We start from the raw sequence: 22,758 nt of genomic DNA, 5'->3' as shown, positions 1-22,758 counted from the left end.
AAAACTATTCGCAATTGGCGAATAAACTATACCAGAAGGGGGTGTGGTTTAGATGGTTGATGCCTGAAGGTATGCCGATATTCTGGGAGGAGACAAGAATCAGAATCAACACACCCATAGAGGCACAGGCCTTTATGGAAAAAAATAAAGCGAAGATACCACAATGGTCACACAGGACACGGGAGGGGCCGGAGCTCTGCCAGCGGGGGGTGAAGGGGCAACACCAAGAAAGCTCAGATCACAAAAATGAATAAGAAAACCACAATGTTATAAACAGACCGAAAGCAATAATGAAATTATATCTAGACTATATATCATAACTATATAAACTGATTGAAAATTATTTTTTCTAGAATTAATACGCTGATTTTTTATGATTATGTATTAATGTTTGATATTTAGATGTAACCTATGAGTTTGGAGGGAGGGGGCGTCTGCCACACTTGCAACTGCCAAAATTTGTAACCATTCCACTTACCCTTTTCCTTATAAATGTTTTAAAAAACCAATAAAACTTTTTGAAAAAAAGAAAAAGAAAGGGACATTCCACTGACTGCCCCCCTCGAAGGCCCGAGCTGTGGGAGGCCACCCTCGCCCCATCCTGGCAGTGCTTGCAGGTAGCATCAGGCTGCACTATCTTTTCCCTGGAGCGCCCGTGGATATCTCCTCCTCTTCGAACCAGGCTGGGGAGGAGGGACGCAGGAAGCAATGGCACTCCGAGCTGAGTTGGTGGCCGCTGCTGCTGCTATCGCCGCCGCCGCCGCCGCCACTGCTTATATGCCGAGGGAGGAAGGGGGAGGAGCAGGAGGGTTGGATTTTGTGCGAGCGAGATGCTTGGCAGCCCAAGTTCCCGCTCAGGACTTCATACGGTAGAGTGAAGGTCGGTTCTCCACTAGCGAGAGTGCCGAATAAAAGATCTGACCGAGGCTGCTCGAAAAGGGCCTCATGCGCGCTGCCTTTGGCTCAGTCTGCCCTCTGTGTTGCCTCGTGCTGCCGAAATATTCGGGATGGAGCATCGTGCCTTGCGGTTGGCCCAACTTTTTCTCTTTGTGCTATGGGGTAAGTACCTAACGCTACGGTTCCCGGGTTATATCTATCGCATTGTCAAGGAGACGCTTGAAAGGGACATTTGCCTACGCTCGTGAATGTTATGCTCAAGGCATGCTTGAACGGCATCGCTTGCTTTGCAGCAAGTCCTTTAGGAGGAAAAAAGAAAACAGAAAATCAAGCCAGAGTTTGTCAAAGAACTCATTTTGCTTCTCCACAGACTGATTATATCTGAAATAGCAAATCAATAATATAGCTAAAAGTTTGATATTATTCAGGAGCAGGGGGGAATTTTTTTTTGAGGGAGAGACAACCACTCTCCAAACATCTTGCTTGAAAGCCCCTATTGGCAATGTTTATACAGGGCCACAAGCCCAATTCTCAAAATGCTAGATTTGTAGGTTGATAAACTCAGTGCAGTTTTGCTCAGCCTGAAGAGGACCATCTACTTTTTGAATGCCTTTCATACTGTGATTGATCTTGGGTTCCGGTGAAGAACAATCAGTAGATCTCATGAGTTTTCCCGAACCAAGAGGTGTAAATTACATTTGATGAGGAAGGACCCCAATTGCATTCTTTCAGGATCTGAGAGCTGCAAAATGAATTTGGCCTCATTATACATGTTTTTGTTCTCAGATTATTTTGGTTTTCTTGGCTCCTTTTAAACATAATTTGTTTATTTTATGGTTTCAGTCTACTGAGTGTGTTTCTTGCTTAAAATGGCACTAAATGCTGCATTCAGTGTTTAACGTGTGGTTGCAGCTGCTCCAAACTGTAGAAGAGAAATTTGGGGACATATGTACCTCTAGGACCACGGATTTCCCACCCTTGCCCAAAGGGATCTAGCAGGATCACTTCAAGTGTTGTGGAAAGAAGGGATAAACTTCGTTTTGCCTCACTGTGTGCACACTCTGCAGCAATTTTCTTAGCACATAAGATTTCAATCCACTTTATCACATGAAGGTTATAAGTAGCATATTACTTTTAAGTGCAACTGATTTACATACATGTTACAGTGAAGCTGTATCCGTTATACACTGTTACATACTGTAATGACTGGCTGAATGAGATGGATGTAAATACAGTTGTTACCTGACCCCCAGTAGTATATCTGCATTGGAACACTGTGTGCTTGTGTGTGTGTGTAAGAGAGAGAGAGAGATGATTTAACATTTCATTTCATAATAGCTGATGGAAACTAACAAAATATTTTGTTCAACAAGAAATATTTTAAGTTTGAAAGAAGGAATTTTTAAAAACCATTCACTCCCACTTTCTTTGTGAGAGCAAACATCTGTTGCAAAAGCAATAATAATTTCCTGGCAAAGGAGACTTTGCTTAGTCTAGGTTTTCCCCTCTCCTTATTTTCTCCCTTCCTCATTATTAGTTAGTTCCAGTGGGAGATTTTTGTTTTCACCTAAAAACGTGGTAATGATGTAACTATTATGGAATGGGCTTCTTTGCCATATAGCAGATATTGAAGAAGCAAACCTGAAACATAACAAAATGAAAGATGAATTTAAATATATTTGCAGATACTAGAATACATCTATAATAGGTTTAGGAATGCACTGAAGAACATAACTATCCATGTTTTTTTTTAAAAAATAGTGATATGGAAATGACAGTTAAAATATCTAAAACCACAGGAAACTGCCTACAATATGGTAATTAAGACTAAAAGGTCACAAAGCAGTAGACTTTGGGTAATTGTTGACTAGAATGTGAGCCATTTGAGTGAATGAAATGAATGAATGAATGAAATTTTGAGTGGGATAAGCATCGTGATGCTTATAGCCACAGGTATATGAACTTTTCTGGAATCGGTTGCTAATAATCTTTATTTTTAAATTTCATTTTATTTATTTAGAACAGGTAGCTTTAGTGGAAACATTCAAAATGAAGAGCTGGTCTTCAGCCACTTGACATCTTTGCATTGTAGAAAAATTCTTAGAAGATAAAAATAGTAGGTGGGTAAAAGACAATGTTTTGCTCTGAAACACACTCAGCTACCAAAAAAGAACACTCAAACAAGGAATAGATGCCGTTGCCAGTCAGTGTGACATAGGAAGGTTTTCATATAGTAGTCAGGCAAGCAGGGAGGATCCTGGATGACATGAAGCAGTAAATATGAAATGGTACCAAGGAAACATGAATTTTGATGGGGAAGGCTGGGAGGTGATCTAGGATAAAAGAGGAGGATGAAGGTTTTAGAAAAACAATAATAATTATAATAATAATTCAGTGGAAGTATTAGAGAACATGGAGAAATGTGCATGGATGAGACAGAGTTTTACTACTGGTTCCTAAATGTAATAATAGATAAAATGAACTGAGTGAGAGAGACTGAATTTGGGGAATGGGAAAAAGAGAGTGAAGGTCATAACTATAGATTAATATTTTTTAAAATGTTCATATCCTACCTTTCCTATATATTGAGTCATTTGGAGATTAGGTGACCTTACAAAGCCAATAAACAAATACGTATTCAGGAATTTAGGCAAATTTGTTTCCCCCTCTCCAACCTTTCATTTAGGTTCCATTAAAGGTTTTGAAGGAGCTGAAGAAGAGTTGATGATTCTTCAGAAAATTATTTGACTTCAACCGCATCGTTCTGTCTTTCTTGTGCTTTCTGACTGGATTTTACAGCCCTCTAACAAATGTTTTTTGGAGATGTTATGTTACTTTCAAAAAGATAGATATTCCCAAACATTCTAGAAAATGTATCAATTAAGAAAATGAATTTAGAAGCATGTAGAATGTTCTGATCAGCTAATGGAGATCTAGAATTAACAATACTCCATTTGTATATTTTGCCCTGGTTTTCAGTTCTTAATTCTGACCTGTTAATAGTCTATGCACAAGGTACAATAACTTCCAGAGATATTTTGAACAAATAGGACTATAGGGTGGCTTCTGCCCTTTTGTGTTGACATGCAGACAACAAGAAATATATATACCTTCTTTTGTGTCCTGATCAGTGCACAATTGAGGACATCATAGTAACATGACATAATGGAATTAATGTTGCTAGTTGGATGAGATCTCTCTTAACTACACACATTTTAAATTTTATGTCATATGACATAATGTCATATTCATATGCCTTATTTTTATTGTGATGCTTCTGACACGAATAAACAAAAAAAAAACCCTTTTTAAGTACAGACAGATCATGTATCATTATAAAATAGTGAGACTTAACTAAAAAAAAGTTATCTTCTCAGAAAAATTATCGGCTAAGTTGGAAGGGGTTTAGGACATTTAGGTGCTGACAAGTAACTGTCCCTACTTTGCTTCCAGCCACCCATCTCAGCCGATGCACAGGAGCTTTCCTCCTCCACTGGCCCTCCAGCCCCAGCCCTTCATCCCAAAGGGGAGTCAGGACTATGGGCAAAAGGGGGACCAGGAGGTTAATGGGGACATCGCTGAGATGGAGCCAAGATTGCTCCATAAGATCACAGCAGATCCTGACTGCAATCTAAAGAATGCTTCCATGCTGTCCCTTCGCTTCCTTTTGCTGCTGTGGCTGCTATACCAGAGATGGGCCGGTGCCTTTCACCTATGGCGTAGTGACAGGAAATGGCAAAGGAAGGAGGTAACTGGTTGTTACCACCAACTTTTGATCCAGGAAGACCCAGAAGACCATTCCTCTCTAGAATGGTATGCAAGTGGCTAACTGCACCATTGACTATCCCCAGCAGGGGCGAGCCTGGCATGGAGCTTGAGAAGGGGAAGGGGAGCCCCAAGTCGATTGCAGACAAAGACACTTTGACAGATCCTACGAAGCAGTAACGAGATAATTTTTTAAGTGCAAGTACTTCCTTTTTCTTCCCCATATTGGTTTTATAACTTGATCTAGTTCTCAATGGCCTCCAAAGTCCTTCCTGACAGTTTGCTGTGAAGAATAACTAAACAAAACAGGGAGCAATCTAGTATTCTGGATGTATCCGAGATTGGAAGGACTAGATCAGGGATTCAAAACCCTGGAGCACTTCTAGAGCACACACAGCAGAGACTTCCTTCCATAATGCTTCACTGAGATTTAGCTGACAGTCAAACAAAATATGAGAATATTTTCAATGCCTGGGGTATTACATATCCAAGTTCTCTCAAAATATGGCAGATGATGGAAGCTCCCATCTTTGGCCATAGAGTCCAATAATTCAAAACTTGCTCTAGAAGAGATCTTTCTTAAAGATTATGTCAGATTCAATGATAGTTATTTTCAAGGTTAAAAAATAGTTTTATTTCAGCCAACCAATTTAGGGATATATTTTTCGCCAATGTCTGTTTGAGCACTAATGTCTAGAATTTTCTGTTTAAAAATTTCCTTTGAGATTGAGAGTAGATGTGAAGAAAAAACCCTATGTTGTGAAATAACTTTGAGCAGGAATTGATCCTGGAAATGGGCTGTACCATATGTATGTGTTCTATGAAGCTTATTTTGTAAGGCTAAGCTTATTTTGTAAAGTTAGCGAAGCATATATACTACAAAGGGGAAATGAATATGAACGTTTAAACACAAGGCTTCATCATTCTGGTATATGCTTTCCTGCAGTTTTACCCAATTTAATGGCTCTCAAATGTATTGAGCTGAAATTTTTATAAACAGCTCTCAACCTGGCATCAGGTTGGGTAACACTATTTTATAAGATCTTTCTTTATTGAAAAATGTTCTAAAGCAGGGATGTCAAACTCAATTTCATTGAGGGTCACATCAGGGCTGTGGTTGACCTGGGGAGGGTGGGGCAATTGGGTGAGGTGGCCAACTGGGTGGATGAGCATGGCCAGCTTGACGCCACCTCCAAACTGCTGGCATGTTTGCTCTTTGCACTGGGTAGACCAGGCCAAAGTGACGTGGGCTTGATGTTTCCTCTTCACATTGGGTAAACTGGACCAAAGTGATGCAGGCCCAATGTTTTCTCTTTGCATTGGGTAGACTGGGCCAAAGCCACATGGCTCCTGGGCCTGGTGAACGCCTCATTGGGTGAGGGATACTTACCTACCGCCTTGAAAGAGGCGGTGGTGAGACCCTTGCTCAAGAGACCTTCGCTTGACCCAATGGAGCTAGCTAATTATCGTCCAGTCTCCAACCTCCCCTTTTTGGCAAAGGTTGTTGAGAATGTGGTGGCGCAACAATTTCCATGACACCTAGATGAATCCGACTATCTAGACCCACGCCAGTCCGGCTTCCGACCCGGGCACAGCACTGAGACAGCCTTGGTCGCGTTGGTTGATGATCTCTGGAGGGCCAGAGATAGGGGTTGTTCCTCTATCCTGGTCCTATTAGACCTCTCGGCGGCTTTTGATACCATCGACCATGGTATCCTATTGCGCCGGTTGGAGGGGATGGGAGTCGGAGGCACCGTTTTGCGGTGGTTCGGCTCCTACCTCTCCGACCGGAAGCATGTGTGTTGACAGGGGGGCAGAGGTCGTCCCTGAGGCCACTCACTTGTGGGGTGCCACAGGGGTCGGTCCTCTCGCCTCTCCTGTTCAACGCATATGTGAAGCCGCTGGGCGAGATCATCCGTGGTTTTGGGGTTGAGTACCATCTTTACGCTGATGATACTCAGCTGTATATTTCAACCCCAAACCACCCCAACGAGGCTGTCGAAGTGATGTCCCGGTGTTTGGAAGCCGTCGGGGTCTGGATGGGGGACAACAGACTCAAACTCAACCCCTCCAAGACTGAGTGGTTGTGGGTACCGGCGCCTCGGTTCAGCCAGCTGACCCCATCGCTGGCCATAGGGGGCGAACAGCTGTCCCCTGTGGAGCGGGCGCGCAATTTGGGCGTCCTCCTCGATGCCCGGCTGTCCATGGAGGACCATGTGGCAGCCGTGGCAAGGGGGGCGTTCTACCAGGTTCGCCTGGTGCGCCAATTGCGCCCCCTACTGGACCGGAGTGCCCTGCGCACGGTCACTCATGCGCTGGTGACGTCTCGCCTGGACTACTGCAATGCTCTCTACATGGGGCTTCCCTTGGGACGCATCCGGAGACTGCAGCTAGTTCAGAACGCAGCCGCGCGGGTTATTATGGGAAGTACTCGTTACTCCCACGTAACACCTCTCCTGCGCGAGCTGCACTGGCTACCTGTGGCCTTCCGGGTGCGTTTCAAGGTACTGATTACCATCTTTAAAGCGCTCCATGGCATAGGACCTAGGTATCTGCAGGATCGCATCCTACCACACACGTCCCTGCGACCTATCCGCTCACACAGAGAGGGGCTCCTCCTGGTGCCGTCTGCTAGGCAATGCCAGCGGGCGACACCTAGGAGTAGATCCTTCTCTGTGATGGGCCCAACCCTCTGGAATGACCTCCCCCCAGACATTCGAACTACCACCGACCTCCGTTCCTTCCGGCAAAAGTTAAAGACTCACCTATTTCAATCAGCTGGCCTGGCACTTTCTTAGTTTTACCTCCCGGGGATTTATTCATTTTAATTGGGTTTGGGGTTTTAATAAGCTTTTAATGTACTATATTTATTATTCTATATACAGTCTTACAACCTCCTTCACCTACGTATTTAATTATTTAACTGTTTTATGTATGTATTTTATAACGCATTTTAATGACTGTACACCGCCCCGAGTCCCTTTCGGGAGAGGGGGCGGTCTATAAATATGAATAATAAATAATAATAAATAAATAAATCCGATGTTTTCTCTTCCCATTGGGTAGACCGGGCCAAAGCCGCATTGGGTAGACTGGGGTGAAGCCACATTGGGTAGACCGGGCTGAAGTGACGTGCGCCAGCCCCTTACATTTTCTAGGACAGTCCTGCGGGTTGGATCCGACCACATTGCGGGCCAGGTCCGACCACATTATGGGCCAGATTCAGCCCGTGGGCCTTGAGTTTGACACCCCTGTTCTAATGTATCTAGAAAAATGAAGTTTGGACCATGTAATGGATTTGTGGGTGTGGGGGAAGATCTTGAATTTCAACTAAGTGGGGAAAACTGAAAGCTTTCAGATTCGGATTTTCCCAGATGTGCTAACATGGCTCTCTTAATAAATTGGAACTTTGAGCAACACTTACTTTGGACTCTGATTTACTTTTGGGTGCTATTTGAACCCTGACACTATCCATAATTCCTGATGTACTAAGTTCATTAGTGAAAAAATAGTTTTCTAATATAATTGCCAAAAGAATGGAATTTCTTCCAATCCTGTTGTTAAATCTGTAGATTGTCTTCCATGGAAAGAAATGATAGATATCTTCATTGGTTGTTTTTTTACTTCCTTTTTCTGAAGCCCACTTGCAAGCTGAACACAAAATTAATACTTCCCTTGATTTTTAATCATATGAATTGTTAAGAATAATGTTAGTGATTATTTTTGAAAACATTGGTTTTTTAGAAAGAAATTTGCATATTCTAGGATTTTTTAAATTTGATTCTTTGAGTAAGACTGCTATTTTTAATGCATTTCTTGTTATTTCTACTATTAAGAATATTTTATTTTTCCACACAGAAAATACCAAAGAAATATCATGATAATAGTACATAAATCTATATAAATAAAAATGTAATGTTTTTAATGTAATTCAAAAAAGGTATTTTCTTATTCTTAAAGAGTTTCTAAACCTTTTTGTAAGTTTCTAAGAAAAAGTTATAAAAGTTGGAGGTGCCCATTTTGTATGCTTGCCAAATGTACTTCAGAAAACAGCTCTCTTTAGGATTCAAAAGGAGTTTGTTGACATGGAGTTGACATGGAGTTTGGAGAAGAGTCTTTAAGTTGATCTCTAGTGGTTCAGATTTTATATCTCATATGGTATCTTAATCAGCAGTTTGAATTGTGTCCTAAAATAGGTTGGATACCAGTGAGGTTGTTACATTAAAGTTGGATGGTGTTTGAAAGGCAGCCATTTTCAAATGCTCTTTTAGAAGTACTATGTGGAATACATAATCTAAAAATTAGTATCTAGGTTCATATACTGCACCAAACTACAATATGATTTGTTTGGTCTTAGTTTAGAAAATTTCATGATTCCAGCCACTTGGGTTTGTAATTCATGGTTTAACAAATGTGAACTGACACTATTATAATTTATTAAGATGGTGTTACAGACACCAAAGTTTAATGCACTATGTAAATCCGTCCAGATGACCTATTCAAGTTAATTTGTTTAGGATGAGGTTATAAGTAGCACAGCTTCCCTAGATAATTTATGTTTGATTTGTTATTTCCATAATTTGAATGCTACATTAGCCGTGGTTTTGATTCAAATCAGACTATTTTCAAAGTTAATTGTTTAATTAAAAATTGAGGATCAAGCAATATGTAAAACTGAATTTCATGTAGCTTTTCCTAAAGCTTTTATATTTGGAACATGATCAAGAAGCCACCACCTATGAATCAGATTTTTCAAGTTTTTTTTAACCTCTCCTTCATCTGTTTTTCACCTAATAGAAAGCATGGGTAGTTTTTAATATATACACACATAAGCAGAAGAACAAAAGAATGATGAAGTTTCACTCTCTAAGCGTAATGGTTAATAAGGTGACCAACTTTTTTACAATGAAAAGGAGGACAAAACATGTTCTATTGTCCAAAATGCTAAGGTGATCAACTTTTTTACAATGAAAAGGAGGACAAATAAATTGGAAAAAATATATCGTAAATAAAAGAAATATTTTATTTATTGCAACAATAATACACTAAAATATGATATATGCATAATAAAAACATTTGCAACATTTTATATTGTAATTATGCTTACATGCCTGTTAATTATTATTTAAATGAGTACTTTTCCATTGAATTAATATTTTTTGTCAATGTATCATCTTCTAACAATATATTGGAAATATCTGAACAAGAAATATCCTTCATATTGAATTTTACGGCAAGTACTGCAGCTAGAGTATCAACATTCAATCTCGATTTCTCACTTGTCTAAAAATCATTGGCAATTGAAAAAAACTCTTTCAACTGCTGCATTAGTTCCAGGGCAGCACAACGTAAATTGAACAAGTATAAATAAATGTTCACATGGAATATGTTCATTTTTGAAATGGCTGAAAATATCCACCCATCTTTTATCAATTTCAACATGTTGATTTTCCCATTGTATTAATTTTTCAGAATTTAAATATACATTCAGTCTTCCAATTTCTTCAAAGAGACAATTGTCATCTATTTTAATGTCTAGCATTTCTTTAGATAAAAATTCAACACAAGATTCAATATCTGTTCAATATACTTGCGATGAAGTAAAAAAAAAACACCATTAAAAACTGTTTAATAAAACGTGAATTGTACTTACCTCTGTATAATTGAATATTCACTGAGAAAGAAATAATTACCGTGAGTCATTCAATTGCCGACGTGCCGTGAGTCTACTGCGTGCGTATGTGCCGTGTTGTATTTCAGTAAGAAGTAAACAAAGCCACTTGCACGCGGTGCTCTCTCTCAAGGTCTCCCGGGCGGGGCGCATGCGTCTCATAATTGCGTTTTATACCGCATTATACCGAGTCTTGACGAATTGTCATGTCAAATACAAATACGTCACATAACGCGCAACAGATTAGTCTTCAAATATCGAAAAAGAGGACATGTAGGAGGACACTTTTCAAGGGAGGACAGAACTTACAAAAGAAGGACTGTCCTCCCTAAAAGAGGACGGTTGGTCACCTTATGGTTAACCTTCTCAGATGGCATTTTCTACAAATGGAGAGATTCTATTAAGATAACAGTGGCTAATTACTATCAATACTACTGATTTTTCATAAATGTCTATCTATAACACAGCTCTTGGTTTTTACAGAACTTGATTGCATTTCTGTTTCTGGCATTTCCAGCTGGGTTTTGTCTGAAACTTTTAGAATCACTAGCAAATAGTGAGAAGAATCCTGGGTTAACCAATGAAATAAGCCATCTTTATATATACTGAGTGCTCCTATGTCTTGTCCTAATAGCACAAACTTGGAGTTTTTATGATTGTTATCCTTACTGCTAGCTATTATTGGGAGACATCTTTGCTCAATCTAAACATTTCAGTGGGATTGTTTGGAAAAGAAGAATTATATTCTTCTTTTTTCATATCCTATAATTTTTATCAAATAGTTTAATGTTTGCCTTTCTCTTCTACAGTTCTTCATGTGATCAGGACTCTCTGCAATGATTTTTTTTGTTAGTGCTAGCAGTTCAGAGATTCTTTATATACCCCCTCTGCTGCCTTAATAAAAATTAAAGGACATAAAAAGTTGAGATGAAAATAAAACTGATTATGGCAGAGAAAGCCACAATCAAAAGATGAAAGGCAGAGTGCCTCTATCAAAATAGCTGTTCAGTATTAAAATATTTTCTATGAAGTACCTAAGTAAATTATGCTGTTTTTATTTTCCTTTTCCAATACCTGTAAAAGAGGTCTGAAGTGAATTTTTAGATCCTGGAGATAAAAGATAATGCAAAGTAGAAAACTAACACTACCTTCCATAATTTTATTCTTATCTGTCCCACACCTATTTCACTGTGTCATTGAATCAGATAATAGTCAGAGAATATTTGGCCCTACAAAGATGGAAAAATAGAAAAGCAGTGGAGATAATAACATAAGAACAATTTTTCAACAACTCCCAGCAGAGTTTCTTAAGATTAAAAGAAAATAGTATATGGAAAACTGAATCATGTTGACATACAGTATATGTGCTGCATGTATTCACCCCATCATGAGTACCCTATATAAATAATCCTCCCTTATTGCCCTGTTTAGTGACCATGACAGTGGTAAAAGGATAGTTTTATGGCGATCCTCACATTTATAACTATTGCAGTCCCCTTCAGTCAAGAATTGAACATCTTGTAACCGATGGGCATTCATTACAATTTCAGCATTCCACGGTTGCATGATTGCTATTTGCATGCTTCCTATGTGGTTTCTGACAAGCAGAGTCAACAGAGAAGCAGGCAGTAAAATCACAAGTTTTAATCATATGATGTCTTGCTTAATGCCATATCACTTAGTGATGGAATTGATGGTTTTAACCGAAGACTACCTGTATATGCATCCCCAGATTCAAGGGCTAGATATATCCCATGATTTATATTTATGCATTTAATATCAAGCCAAGTAAGTATGAGGCTTTGAATCAACTAGTGATTTTTTTTTGTGTTAGCTAATAAGTTATAATTTCATTACTGGAGATACTAAAAGTCTTTCTTAGATCTATCACTTACAGTAAATGAAAAGAGCTGGCACATTTAACTACAAATCTTCACTAACTTGAATTCATGTCTCACTCTCATCTAAGGTATTTTAGCAATTTTTTAAATCTCACTCATCTATTCATTTTACTTATCAATATGTTTTCATAGCAGTTCAGTCCTATTCCTATCAGTCACTCTTAAGTGTAAAAAGAACGTTGGTCTTACCTGAACGTCTTTTTCGGGAGAGTGGAGGGAGGGGTCACTGAAGGGTTATTACAGCCTGATTGGTCCATTTGACTGAGAGAAAACTTCTTAGCCTTCGGCTTCTCCCGTTGGCTCCCAGTTTCCGCGATGTCAGGTCAGCGTCTGCATGATGTAAGAAGACAAGGGAAAGCCGCCCCGGGCCACCCGATCCTACCCCTCCCAGACCCTGTCTATCTAACTAGGGTGGGAGAGTGACCCCTCCCTCCACTCTCCCGAAAAAGACGTTCAGGTAAGACCAACGTTCTTTTTCCAGTAGAGTGGAGGGAGGGGTCACTGAAGGGACATACCCACGCTACGTCCCAGGGAGGGGAGACTGGGTCTCAGGGGGAGGATCGGCCACCACCCGCTGGAGAACCCTCCGCCCAAAGGATGCCTCAGCCGAGGCATAAGAGTCTAGGCGATAGTGTTTTATGAAAGGAGTAGGGGAGGCCCAGGTGGCCGCGCGACAGATGTCCTCGAAGGGCGCCCTTGTGGCCCAGGCCGCTGAGGAGGCCGCACTGCGAGTAGAGTGGGCCGTAATCCCCGACGGGGGAGATTTACCTGAGGCTCCATAGGCCTCAACGATGGCCAACCTGATCCACCTCCCAATAGTGGAAGACGAGACCTTCTTGCCTAGGGAACCTGGGTGAAACGAGACAAACAACGCCTCGGATTTACGAATGCCCTCCGTCCGTTTCAGATAAATACGGAGGGCCCTGCGTACATCCAATCGATGCCACGCCTGTTCTCTCTCCCTTGTTGGATTGGGGCAAAAATTAGGTAGGACAATTTCCTGGGCCCTATGAAACAGGGTATTGACCTTCGGAATGAACGAAGGGTCTAAACGCAATACCACCCTGTCCTGGTGGATCATGCAAAGGTCGCTTCTAACAGAAAGGGCCCCCAACTCAGAGATACGCCTGGCCGATGTAATGGCCACTAAAAACACTACCTTCAGTGATAGGAGGCGCATGTGGACCGACCTGAGCGGTTCAAAGGGAGACCCCGTCAGTGCCTTCAGGACGATGGTAAGGTCCCATGTAGGGAATCTATGGACCGGAGGCGGACGGATGTTGGCCGCCCCTTTAAGGAACCTCTTCACCAACGGAGAGCGAGAGAGGGTAGAGGGACCCTCCCCTCCTAATATAGTGGATAAGGCCGCTACCTGTCGCTTGAGAGTATTATGGGACAACCCATCCTCTAATCCTTTTTGAAGAAATTCTAGAACGTCTGGAACCGTGGCCCTGGCTGGATCCACCCCCCTGGGGCTACACCACTTCGCGAAGGCCGACCAGGTGGCGTTATAGATTCTCACTGTGGACGGTTTCCTAGCTGCCTCTAAGGTGGCTATGACCCCCGATGACAGCTTCCTCCGTTTCAGCAATCCCCTCTCAAGAGCCACGCGGTCAGATGCAGCCACTGCGGCTCTGGGTGAACTAAGACCCCTTGATACAAGACTACCTCTTCCGGTGGGATTCTCCAGGGATCTACGACCGAGAGCTGGACCAGGTCCGCAAACCATGGTCTCCTCGGCCAATATGGGGCTAACAGAATGACGGATGCCCTCTCTGTGACTACCTTCTGAATGGTTCTGGGAATGAGGGGAAGGGGAGGGAAGGCGTAGAGGAGACCCGGAGGCCACCGGGTCCTGAGAGCATCCGCTCCTTCTGCAGCTGGGGTCCTGAATCTGGTGAAAAATCTCGGCAGCTGCGTGTTGCTGGGGGAGGCAAACAGGTCCACAAGGGGGTTGCCGAACCTGAGGCAGATCTTTCGAAACAACTCTGGATCTAGCTGCCACTCGCCGTTGTCCAGAGTCGCCCGGCTCAACCAGTCTGCCTGGTGATTGGACGTCCCCGCAATATGTTCTGCCGCAATGGAGGCCAAGTGTCTCTCCGCCCATAGGCCTAATGTCTGTGCCTCCCGCCAGAGGGCTCGGGAATGAGTCCCGCCTTGCCGGTTTACATGAGCTTTCGTCGCTACATTGTCCGTAAGTAGTAGGACATGTCGCCCCTGTAGCTGTCGGTTGAAAGTCCGGAGGGCCAGTCTCGCGGCCTTGAGTTCGAGCCAATTTATATTGTGTCTGAGGTCCGAGGCAGTCCAACGTCCCTGGGCCATGTCGGACCCCATCACGGCCCCCCAGCCGTAAAGGCTCGCATCCGTCGTGACTTGTACTCTCTCCGGCTCCCAAATAGAGGCCCCCTGTCGCAATGCTGGGGACATCCACCACTTGAGCGAGCGTCTCACTTCCGACGTTAAGCGAAGCGGTCGTAGAGAGTTGCTCAACATTCTCCTTTGGGCCGGTATTAAGGCCCACTGAAGGGGGCGCAGATGCAGGCGGGCCCAGGGAACTATCCCTATGCAGGATACCATCTTCCCCAGGAGTTGTGATAGAGTCAGGGTGGAAACGGACCTTTTTGCCCTGATTGACCTGATCAACTGCGTCAGACTGTTTAAGCGGTCTGGGGACAGGCGGACCCGACCCGACTGGGAATCTATCACTGTCCCTAAATGCAGAATCTGTCTGGATGGGGATAGATGGCTCTTGGGAAAGTTCACTGAGAAACCTAGCGTCTGGAGCCACTGGATGGTCAGCTGGAGGTCTGCCCTGGCTCTGGGAAGAGACCCTGCTTGCACTAAGACGTCGTCCAGGTAACACTGGAGCCTGACTGGAATGGATCTCAGGTAAGCGGCCAGAGCCGCCAGGACCTTGGTGAACGTCCGAGGGGCCGAGGCCAGGCCGAATGGCAGGGCCCGGTACTGATAGTGTCTGCCCTTGTGGGAAAATCTCAGAAATTGACGGTGAGACCGAAGGATGGGGATGTGAAGGTAGGCCTCCGTCAGGTCTACCGAGGCCATATAATCCCCCTTTCGAATGCCCTGCAAGATTGATTTGAGGGAGGCCATCTTGAAGCGCCTGTAAACTAGAAACTGATTCAGACGCTTCAGGTCGAGAATCGCCCTCCAACCCCCCGAGGTCTTCGGGACTACAAAAAGATTTGAATAGTAGCCCCGCCCCCTCTCCGGTTCCGGAACGACCTCCACCGCTCTGATTTCCAGAAGGTGTGAAACGGCGAGGTCCATGAGATGACGGCGTTCCGGATCCCGGGATGGGGAGAAAACTTTGAAGCGCCTCGGGGGATAGGAGAGGAATTCCAACCTTAGGCCGTGGCGAATGGTCGCCCGGACCCAACCGTCTGTTGTGATCTGGTCCCACTTGTCCGCGTATAACGCGAGGCGGCCGCCTATGGGATGACTCGGATTTGAGTCATTTCCCTCTGCGGAAGGGACGGCCGCCCCCCCCGCGAAAGGGCCGCTTGGACTGGGACTGGTATCTGGAGCGGTCCTGAAAACTTTGTCTGTTGTATGGCCTATCCTGCCTGTACTGCTGAAAACGGGGCTCCTGCTCCCTGTCATAAGCCCTGAAGGAAGGCCTGCGATACGGGTGACTACGAGTTTCGGCCTTCTTGGTGGAGGTGGGCATCACCTTCTTCTTATCCTTATTCTCCACCAAGATTGGGTCTAGGGCAGACCCAAACAGATTGGGGCCCGCGAAAGGGGCAGCTATTAAATCCCATTTGGCTTTATTATCGATCTGCCAATTTCTAAGCCAAAGGAGTCGGCGAGCGGCCACGGAGGTGGCCAAGGCGCTGGAGCCGAATCGCATCGCATCCAGGGTTGCGTCGGCCGAGTACTGGCAGGCCGCCATGATTTTAGTTAAATCCTGATGGATGCGGTCATCCTGGATCGGGATACGATCCTGGAGTTGGCGGAGCCACATAACGGTCGTGCGATTGAAATACGAGGCGGCAGCCGCCGCCCGCATTGCCCATGCGGAGGCCTTGTAATTTTTCCGCAGGGTGAGCTCCGCCCTTTTATCCTCCGGCTTAAGCTTATCAGCGGCATCCCCCGAGACCACTGGGGAAGACGAGACCAGGGCAGCTATTGGTTGATCTATGGCCGGAAGCTGGATGGCCTGAAGGAAGGCCTTTTCCATGTTATAAGCCCGCCTGTCATTGCTGCCAGGGGGGGAAAAATTTGAAGGCCTAGCCCACTGACTGGTGGCAACTTCCAGGAACAACGGAGGGGCAGGGATCTCCTCTTTATTGGTGGCCGTGTTAGAGAACATCACCATATCCGGATCCCTGGGCGGGGGCACTGTGGGGTCCCCTGTGCCTACCTTAGTGGTCCTCCTGGCCTTCTTCAGTAGGGGCTTAAACATGGCCTGGATGAATAAATTGGAGGAGGTGGGCTGGTCAGTGGCTGCATCCTCCTCCTCAGAGAAACCCCAGTCGTCCTGACGCTGGGCCTCTTCTCTGGAGGAGACCTCGCTCATGAGGGAAGGAGAAGAAGTTCTGGACCTGTTCCTACTGAAAGGAGTAATCTTGCCATGCCGGGAAGGCCTGTCCCTTTGAGCTATTCCCTTGGCAATGGCTGCAGAGACTAATCTTTTAAGATTCTCAGGGAGGTGTTCTAAATCCTCCTCGTCCCAGTCAGAATCATAATCCTGGGAACCATGGCCCCTGTGGGGCCTCCTACCCCGCGAGGAACCTGCAGAGGGGCCCTCCAAAGGGTCATCTCCATCCAAGCCCCCTGTCCCAGGGGGAGTTGGGGAATGGGGGGAAGCCCCTCGGGCTTCACTCCTAACTGATCTGGCTGAGGAGGAAGATGGAGAAGAAGGGCTGAATCCCCTGTTGACAGAGGGGGAATGGCAAGGGGCTTCCGACCTGGGGGATCTAGATCTAGGTCTGGGATCCCTAGCCTGCCTCTTTTCTGCCCTCTCAATGGCCCTTTCAAGGGCTCTGGAACGCCTAAGCTCGTCCCTTTGTCTAGCCCTGGAAGGTCTATCCTCAGTGGTAGGCCGAGAAGCTCGAGGCCTAGCTGAGACTGTGAGGCCTGACTCCCCTTCTGGGGCCTGGGCGGTTGCGGATTGAGTGACTTCAGAACGCGCTGCCATCGCCCCACTCACGTGCACGGATGAAATGACTGATAAGCAGGCAAGGTCCTTGTAGTCTCTGAGCCCGGTGCTGGGTTGAAACAGCTCAGCTTGGGCCTGCGATGCCCCTTCGTTAAAGCTATTGTGTCAGGGCCTGCCACGTGTTCAAAATGGCCGCCGGCTTGAGTTGCGGCCGTTTTTTCTCTTCAGGCGGCCGCTAAAATGGCGCGCGCGCCGCCGCTTGCCTCCCCGGCCGTTCAGATGGCCAAGCGACCCCACAATCGTTGTGTAGCTCTAAATCTCTTGTCGCCGGTCTTCACGCCCGGCAAAGGCCGCTGGCGCTCCGGTCTGTGCTCGCGCCGCCGCCGAGAGCACCGCCGACTCGGGAGAGGCGACGCGGCCGAATTTGGGGCTTGCCGGTCTTCACGCGCGGCAAAAAGGGCCGCCGGCGCTGCGGCTGATTAACGGGTCGTCGGGGGAGGAGTTGGGAGCTGTAAATCCCCCGGCACGCCCGAGACTCCAGGAATCAGCCGGGGGGAAGAAAAAGCCCAGACTGCAAATTAAGAATGCGAGGAGAAAGTCTTACTCGGCTCTCCCTGCTTAATTGGGACAGAGGAAGATGTCCCACTGGGCACAGCTCCTTCTACTCTACGTTTTCTTTAAATTTGAAATATCCAATGTCTGAAAAACTGTCTAAGATAGTACTCACAATCACTGGGAACCAAACTATAGTCTGATGGACCTTCTGACTGAGAGGAAACTGGGAGCCAACGGGAGAAGCCGAAGGCTAAGAAGTTTTCTCTCAGTCAAATGGACCAATCAGGCTGTAATAACCCTTCAGTGACCCCTCCCTCCACTCTACTGGAAAATAAACGGTTTAGTGATCTAATGCAAAGAAATTTATTTTTGATGGAAAATTAGTACAGGTAGTCCTCAACTTACAATAGTTCATTTAGTGACCATTTGAGGTTATAACACTGAAAAAAGTGACTTTTGACCATTTTTCACACTTACGACTGTTGCAGCATCCCATGATCACATGATTTCCATTTGGATGCTTGGCAACTGATTTATAATGTGTACAGTGTCTCGGAGTCATGTGATTCCCTTTTGCAACTTTCTGACAAGCACAATCAATGCAGAAGCAAAAAAAATTCTTTTTAAAGGGGAAAGAAAATGCTTGCACAATTGCATCCATGGAGACATGTATATATATATGAGAGAGAGGGGGGGGGAGAGAGAGAGAGCTTTGTCTCTCCTGTCTCTTCGCTTCTCCATTCGGTTGTTGGGCGGCAGATCGAAAGCGGGAGCCAAGCCGGGTCATTCCTTCCAAGACACAAGTTTCTCATCGAATGACTTGCTGCCCTAGATTCGGGGAGACCCTCTGCAGTCCCTCTCATCTGGCCGAGATGCCAGCGAGAGTGTTGGGCTGAAGGAAGGAGGGATTATCTCTCTCTCTCTCTCTCTCCCTGTGAAAGGGGGAGCCAAGATGGCCCACTTCCGTCATCTTCTTTGCTCTTATAAATGAAACTTGCCTTTTGAAACTACCTTTGAAGAAATTTCTGGCTTTATACTATTACTACCCCCCGAAGGTCTCCTGGAGCCCCTCCTGTTATGTGGTCTTTCTGGATTTGGATTATTTGATTTTCTTCTTTTGACTTGGAACTGTGATTGAGGATTAACTTTCACTTCTGGCCTTGTCTGCCTCCACGGTCTCACCCAGCTGTACATTCCACAGACGCCATTTCTTTTGTATAAGACTTACACTTATCTCTGAACTTAACAAATGGGGCTCAGAAAACCACCTCCTGGCAAGGCAGCCTCGGCGCCCACTTCCTCTACATCCAGCCCAATGATTCAACAGACAGAAATTTCACCATTATTACAACAAGAAGGGACTGGAGAGAGTTCAAAGGACTTATCTGTTACCCAAATGTTCCAGGCTCTTATGAAGGGACAAAATGAATTGAAAAAAGAGTTGGCAGATTTTAAAGAACAGCTCAGAGATGTACAGCAGCAAACAACAGAAAATAAACAGAGAATTGGTGTGCTGGAGGAGGGTGCGGTTGGGCTGAGGGAGGAGGTGAAGGTAATGCAGAAGGGGAATAGAGAATTGGAAAATTTCATGGTAAAGATGGAACTTGAAAGAATGTCCCTTTTTCTCAGATTCCAGAACCTACTGGAGACAGAAGTTGAAGATCTTAAGGATACTATGTGTACAATCTTAGCAGAATATATTAAAAGAGATAAAGAAAAGTTGCGGTGGGATATGGACCTGGTTTACAGGATCAATTCAGAATATGCCAGAACACATAATGTTCCAAGGGAAGTACACATTAAATTTCTTAGGAAGACCACGAGGGATGAGGTTTTAGGGGCCCCAAGGGGGAGGTCCACTAAAATATAAAGATAAAGAAATTGCCATTCTTAAACAAATTCCAAAAAAAAATAAGAGATAAGAGGAGGAAGTATTCCTCCTTATCAAAGAAATTATATAACAAAGGAGTTTGGTTTAGATGGTTATTGCCAGAAGGAATGTTGATCTTCTGGGAGGGAAACAGAATTAGCATCAATACAGTTGTGGAGGCAGAGGCCTTCATGAAAAAATATAGTACCCTCCTAGAGGACGAAATCATAAGAGGTAGTGAAAAAGGTGACAATATACAAGATATGAGGGAGGGAGGGGCTGTGGCTCCGCCAGGGGACGGGGAGGGAGCAATATTGAAAAGACACAGGTTACAAAAATAAATGTATTTGAAATATTGTAATTGTTGATATATTAGAAAGTGGCAAAAGAGATGATTGAACATATGGTTGATACAATGTATAACAAGATGCTGTTTCTGCTTATCTTTTATCTTTTGTTTTTTTTTTCTTTGTAAAAGTTGTGAGATTTGGGGAGATTTCTACCTTTAGCACGATGTAGCTGCCAAAAATTTTTGTATATCCACCTACCCTTTCCTATAAATGTTTAAAAACCAATAAATTTTTTTAAAAAGAATTTGATTTCTCCCCACCAAACCTTTAAGACTGAAAGAGTTAGAGTTGAAATATAAAGAGATTGTCAATCGCCATACTGTTAGATTGATAGGCAATTATGGACTATCTTGATTATATCCTCCTTAGAAAGAATATGCTACTGTATGGTTGAGAAAAAGATCAAACTTCATTCCATGAAAACCCAACAAAGTTCATAGGGAGGGTTTCTTTCTATAATGGGCTTCTTGGGTCAACAGTGAATATCAGTTATCAAAAATGTAGGTAGAAAATTAAGCAGACAATAGGCAATTACAAAAAGGGAAGCCAACTTTCTGAATTCTGTTTCTTTGCACTTAGTGACTTATAGACTAATGTTCTGAAAACCTGACCTAAATTACTATATATTTTAAGCAGCTGTAAAGCTATGCTGAAAAACTTGTTCTCAAGGTATTGTGATAAATTCAATAAAAAGAAGGGAATTCTTGATGAACTTAAGGAGAAATGAGAATATTGGATAGTAAATGGACAAATAAAATTACCATCCAAAAAGAATATTTGCACCTCAGGGTTGAAATGAGATGTTCTCTCTTCCTCTTTCCTCTTCCTCTCTTCTCTCTCTGTCTCTCTCATCCTCTTTCTCTTTGTCTCTCTTCTCTTTCTCTCTCCTTCTTTTCCATTCTTCTGTCATTTTCTCTCTCCTTCTCCCTTCTCTCTCCTCTTTGTCTCTTTCTGTCGCTCTCACCCTCTTTCTCTTTGTCTCTCTTTCTCTCTCCTTCTTTCCCACTCTTCTGTCACTTTCTCTCTCCTTCTCTGTCTCTTTCTGTCTCTCTACCCTCTTTTCTCTCTCTTCCTCTCTCCCACTCTTTTATCACTTTCTCTCTACCGCCCAACCTGTCCCCATACTTATCTTTGACTGATCATGTTTGCAATAATTTACCTTTTCTAAATAGGTGCAGTTCCCTTACTGGACCCCTCGCTCACTCAAACACACACACACACACACACACACACACACACACGCATGCACAAAACAATTTTTCTCTATTCCAATTTGGATCCTATTAACATTAACTAAAAAGATTTTTAATTGGATTTTGAATAAATGTGCAATTGTTACAGTTTTGAATTTTACTGTTACTATCTTCCTTCCGTCGTGCAAGCCGCCCAGTCACATGACACCCCCCTGCCACGCCCACCAAGCCACACTCACAGAATCAGTAGTAAAAAATTTGAATTGCACCACTGGGTGGGGGGCACTGAGGATCAGTTTGTAGCACCAAGGGGGCGGTGGACTGAAAAAGTTGGGAACCACTGTTATAGAGGGTGGTTTTGGAAAAGGCTTTTAATTGCATACTGATTATGCAATTCCTTCCTAAAGGAGATCTGGTTAGTGTTTGTTATCTTTTAGAACAGAGTTAGTTTAAAGGATTACACCTGAAGGGTCAGATTACCCTGTTCTTCTTTGACTCATAGCCTGAGGAACAATATGAGCAGTATAAAAATCAGCACTTCTTCCCAATCTCTTTGCCAAAGTCTTATCTAGTACAGGTAGTCTGCAACTTATGACGACAGTTGAGCCTAAAATTTATGTTGCTAAGTGAGAAATGTGTCAACTGAGTTTTTGTCCAATTTTATGACTTTTTTGCCATATTTGTTAAGTGAATTGATGTGGTTGCTAAATTAGTAACACTGTTGTTAAGTGAATCTGATTTCCCCATTGACTTTGCTTGTCAGAAAGCTGCAAAAGGGGATCATATGACACTGCCATCTTCATAAATATGAATCAGTAGCCAAGCATCTGAATTTTGATCACATATCCATGGGGATGCTGCAGTGATCATAAAGTGTGAAAAACGGTTATGTCATTTTTTTCAGTATTGTTGTAACTTTAAATGGTCACTAAGTGAACTGTTGTAAGTCAAGGACTACCTGTAATGTAATGTGGCTTCTCAGCAACCATCACTTTCCCAACTATTTCTCTTGGGTTGGCATTGCCAATTGTTGACCTCATCTTACTCTTAAAAAAAAAAATATTGCTCTTGCCTTTTGCACTGTGTTTTTTCTCTTCAACAATCTATCCCTTAAGTCTTCCTCGCAAGGTGGATTTGATTTAAATCAACTGTAAAAAGGCTTGATTTAAATCAACTCAATTTAAATCATAATATTTAAAGAGCAACTATCATCTCTGTCCCGCAACAGCAGCTTCTTGGACCCACTGTTGACTCAGCGGCAGTCCCACTCACTTTAATGGGACAGCTGATGATGCGACAGTGACACAAAGTGAGGGATGTGGCAGGCACCAGGTGAGTGGATGTCGGCTAACAGGCACTGCCATGATGGATCTGAAATGACAGGTGCTCTTTAAATTTAAGGACTCATTCTTGCTGGTAGTTAGAATCTTTAAT

The 22,758-nt window shown here is 43.9% G+C and overlaps 1 protein-coding gene across 2 annotated transcripts in view; it reads left to right on the top strand.

Moving 5' to 3' along the window:
• Positions 1–864: 864 nt before the first annotated feature.
• Positions 865–22,758, top strand: part of RAMP3 (receptor activity modifying protein 3) — a 63,553-nt gene continuing 41,659 nt past the window's right edge. For both annotated transcript variants that reach the window (XR_014173646.1, XM_081933834.1), the window contains exon 1: positions 865–1,059. Coding sequence is in view for 1 of the 2 variants with exons in the window: in XM_081933834.1 (XP_081789960.1) it covers positions 1,008–1,059 (52 nt within the window). In the remaining variant the exon portion in view is untranslated. The remainder of the gene's footprint in view (positions 1,060–22,758) is intronic.

This window comes from Natrix helvetica (genome assembly GCF_964273705.1).
Source record: "Natrix helvetica genome assembly, chromosome: Z".
Taxonomy (NCBI): Eukaryota; Metazoa; Chordata; class Lepidosauria; order Squamata; family Natricidae; genus Natrix; species Natrix helvetica.
This window is presented reverse-complemented; position numbering and strand designations above follow the sequence as displayed.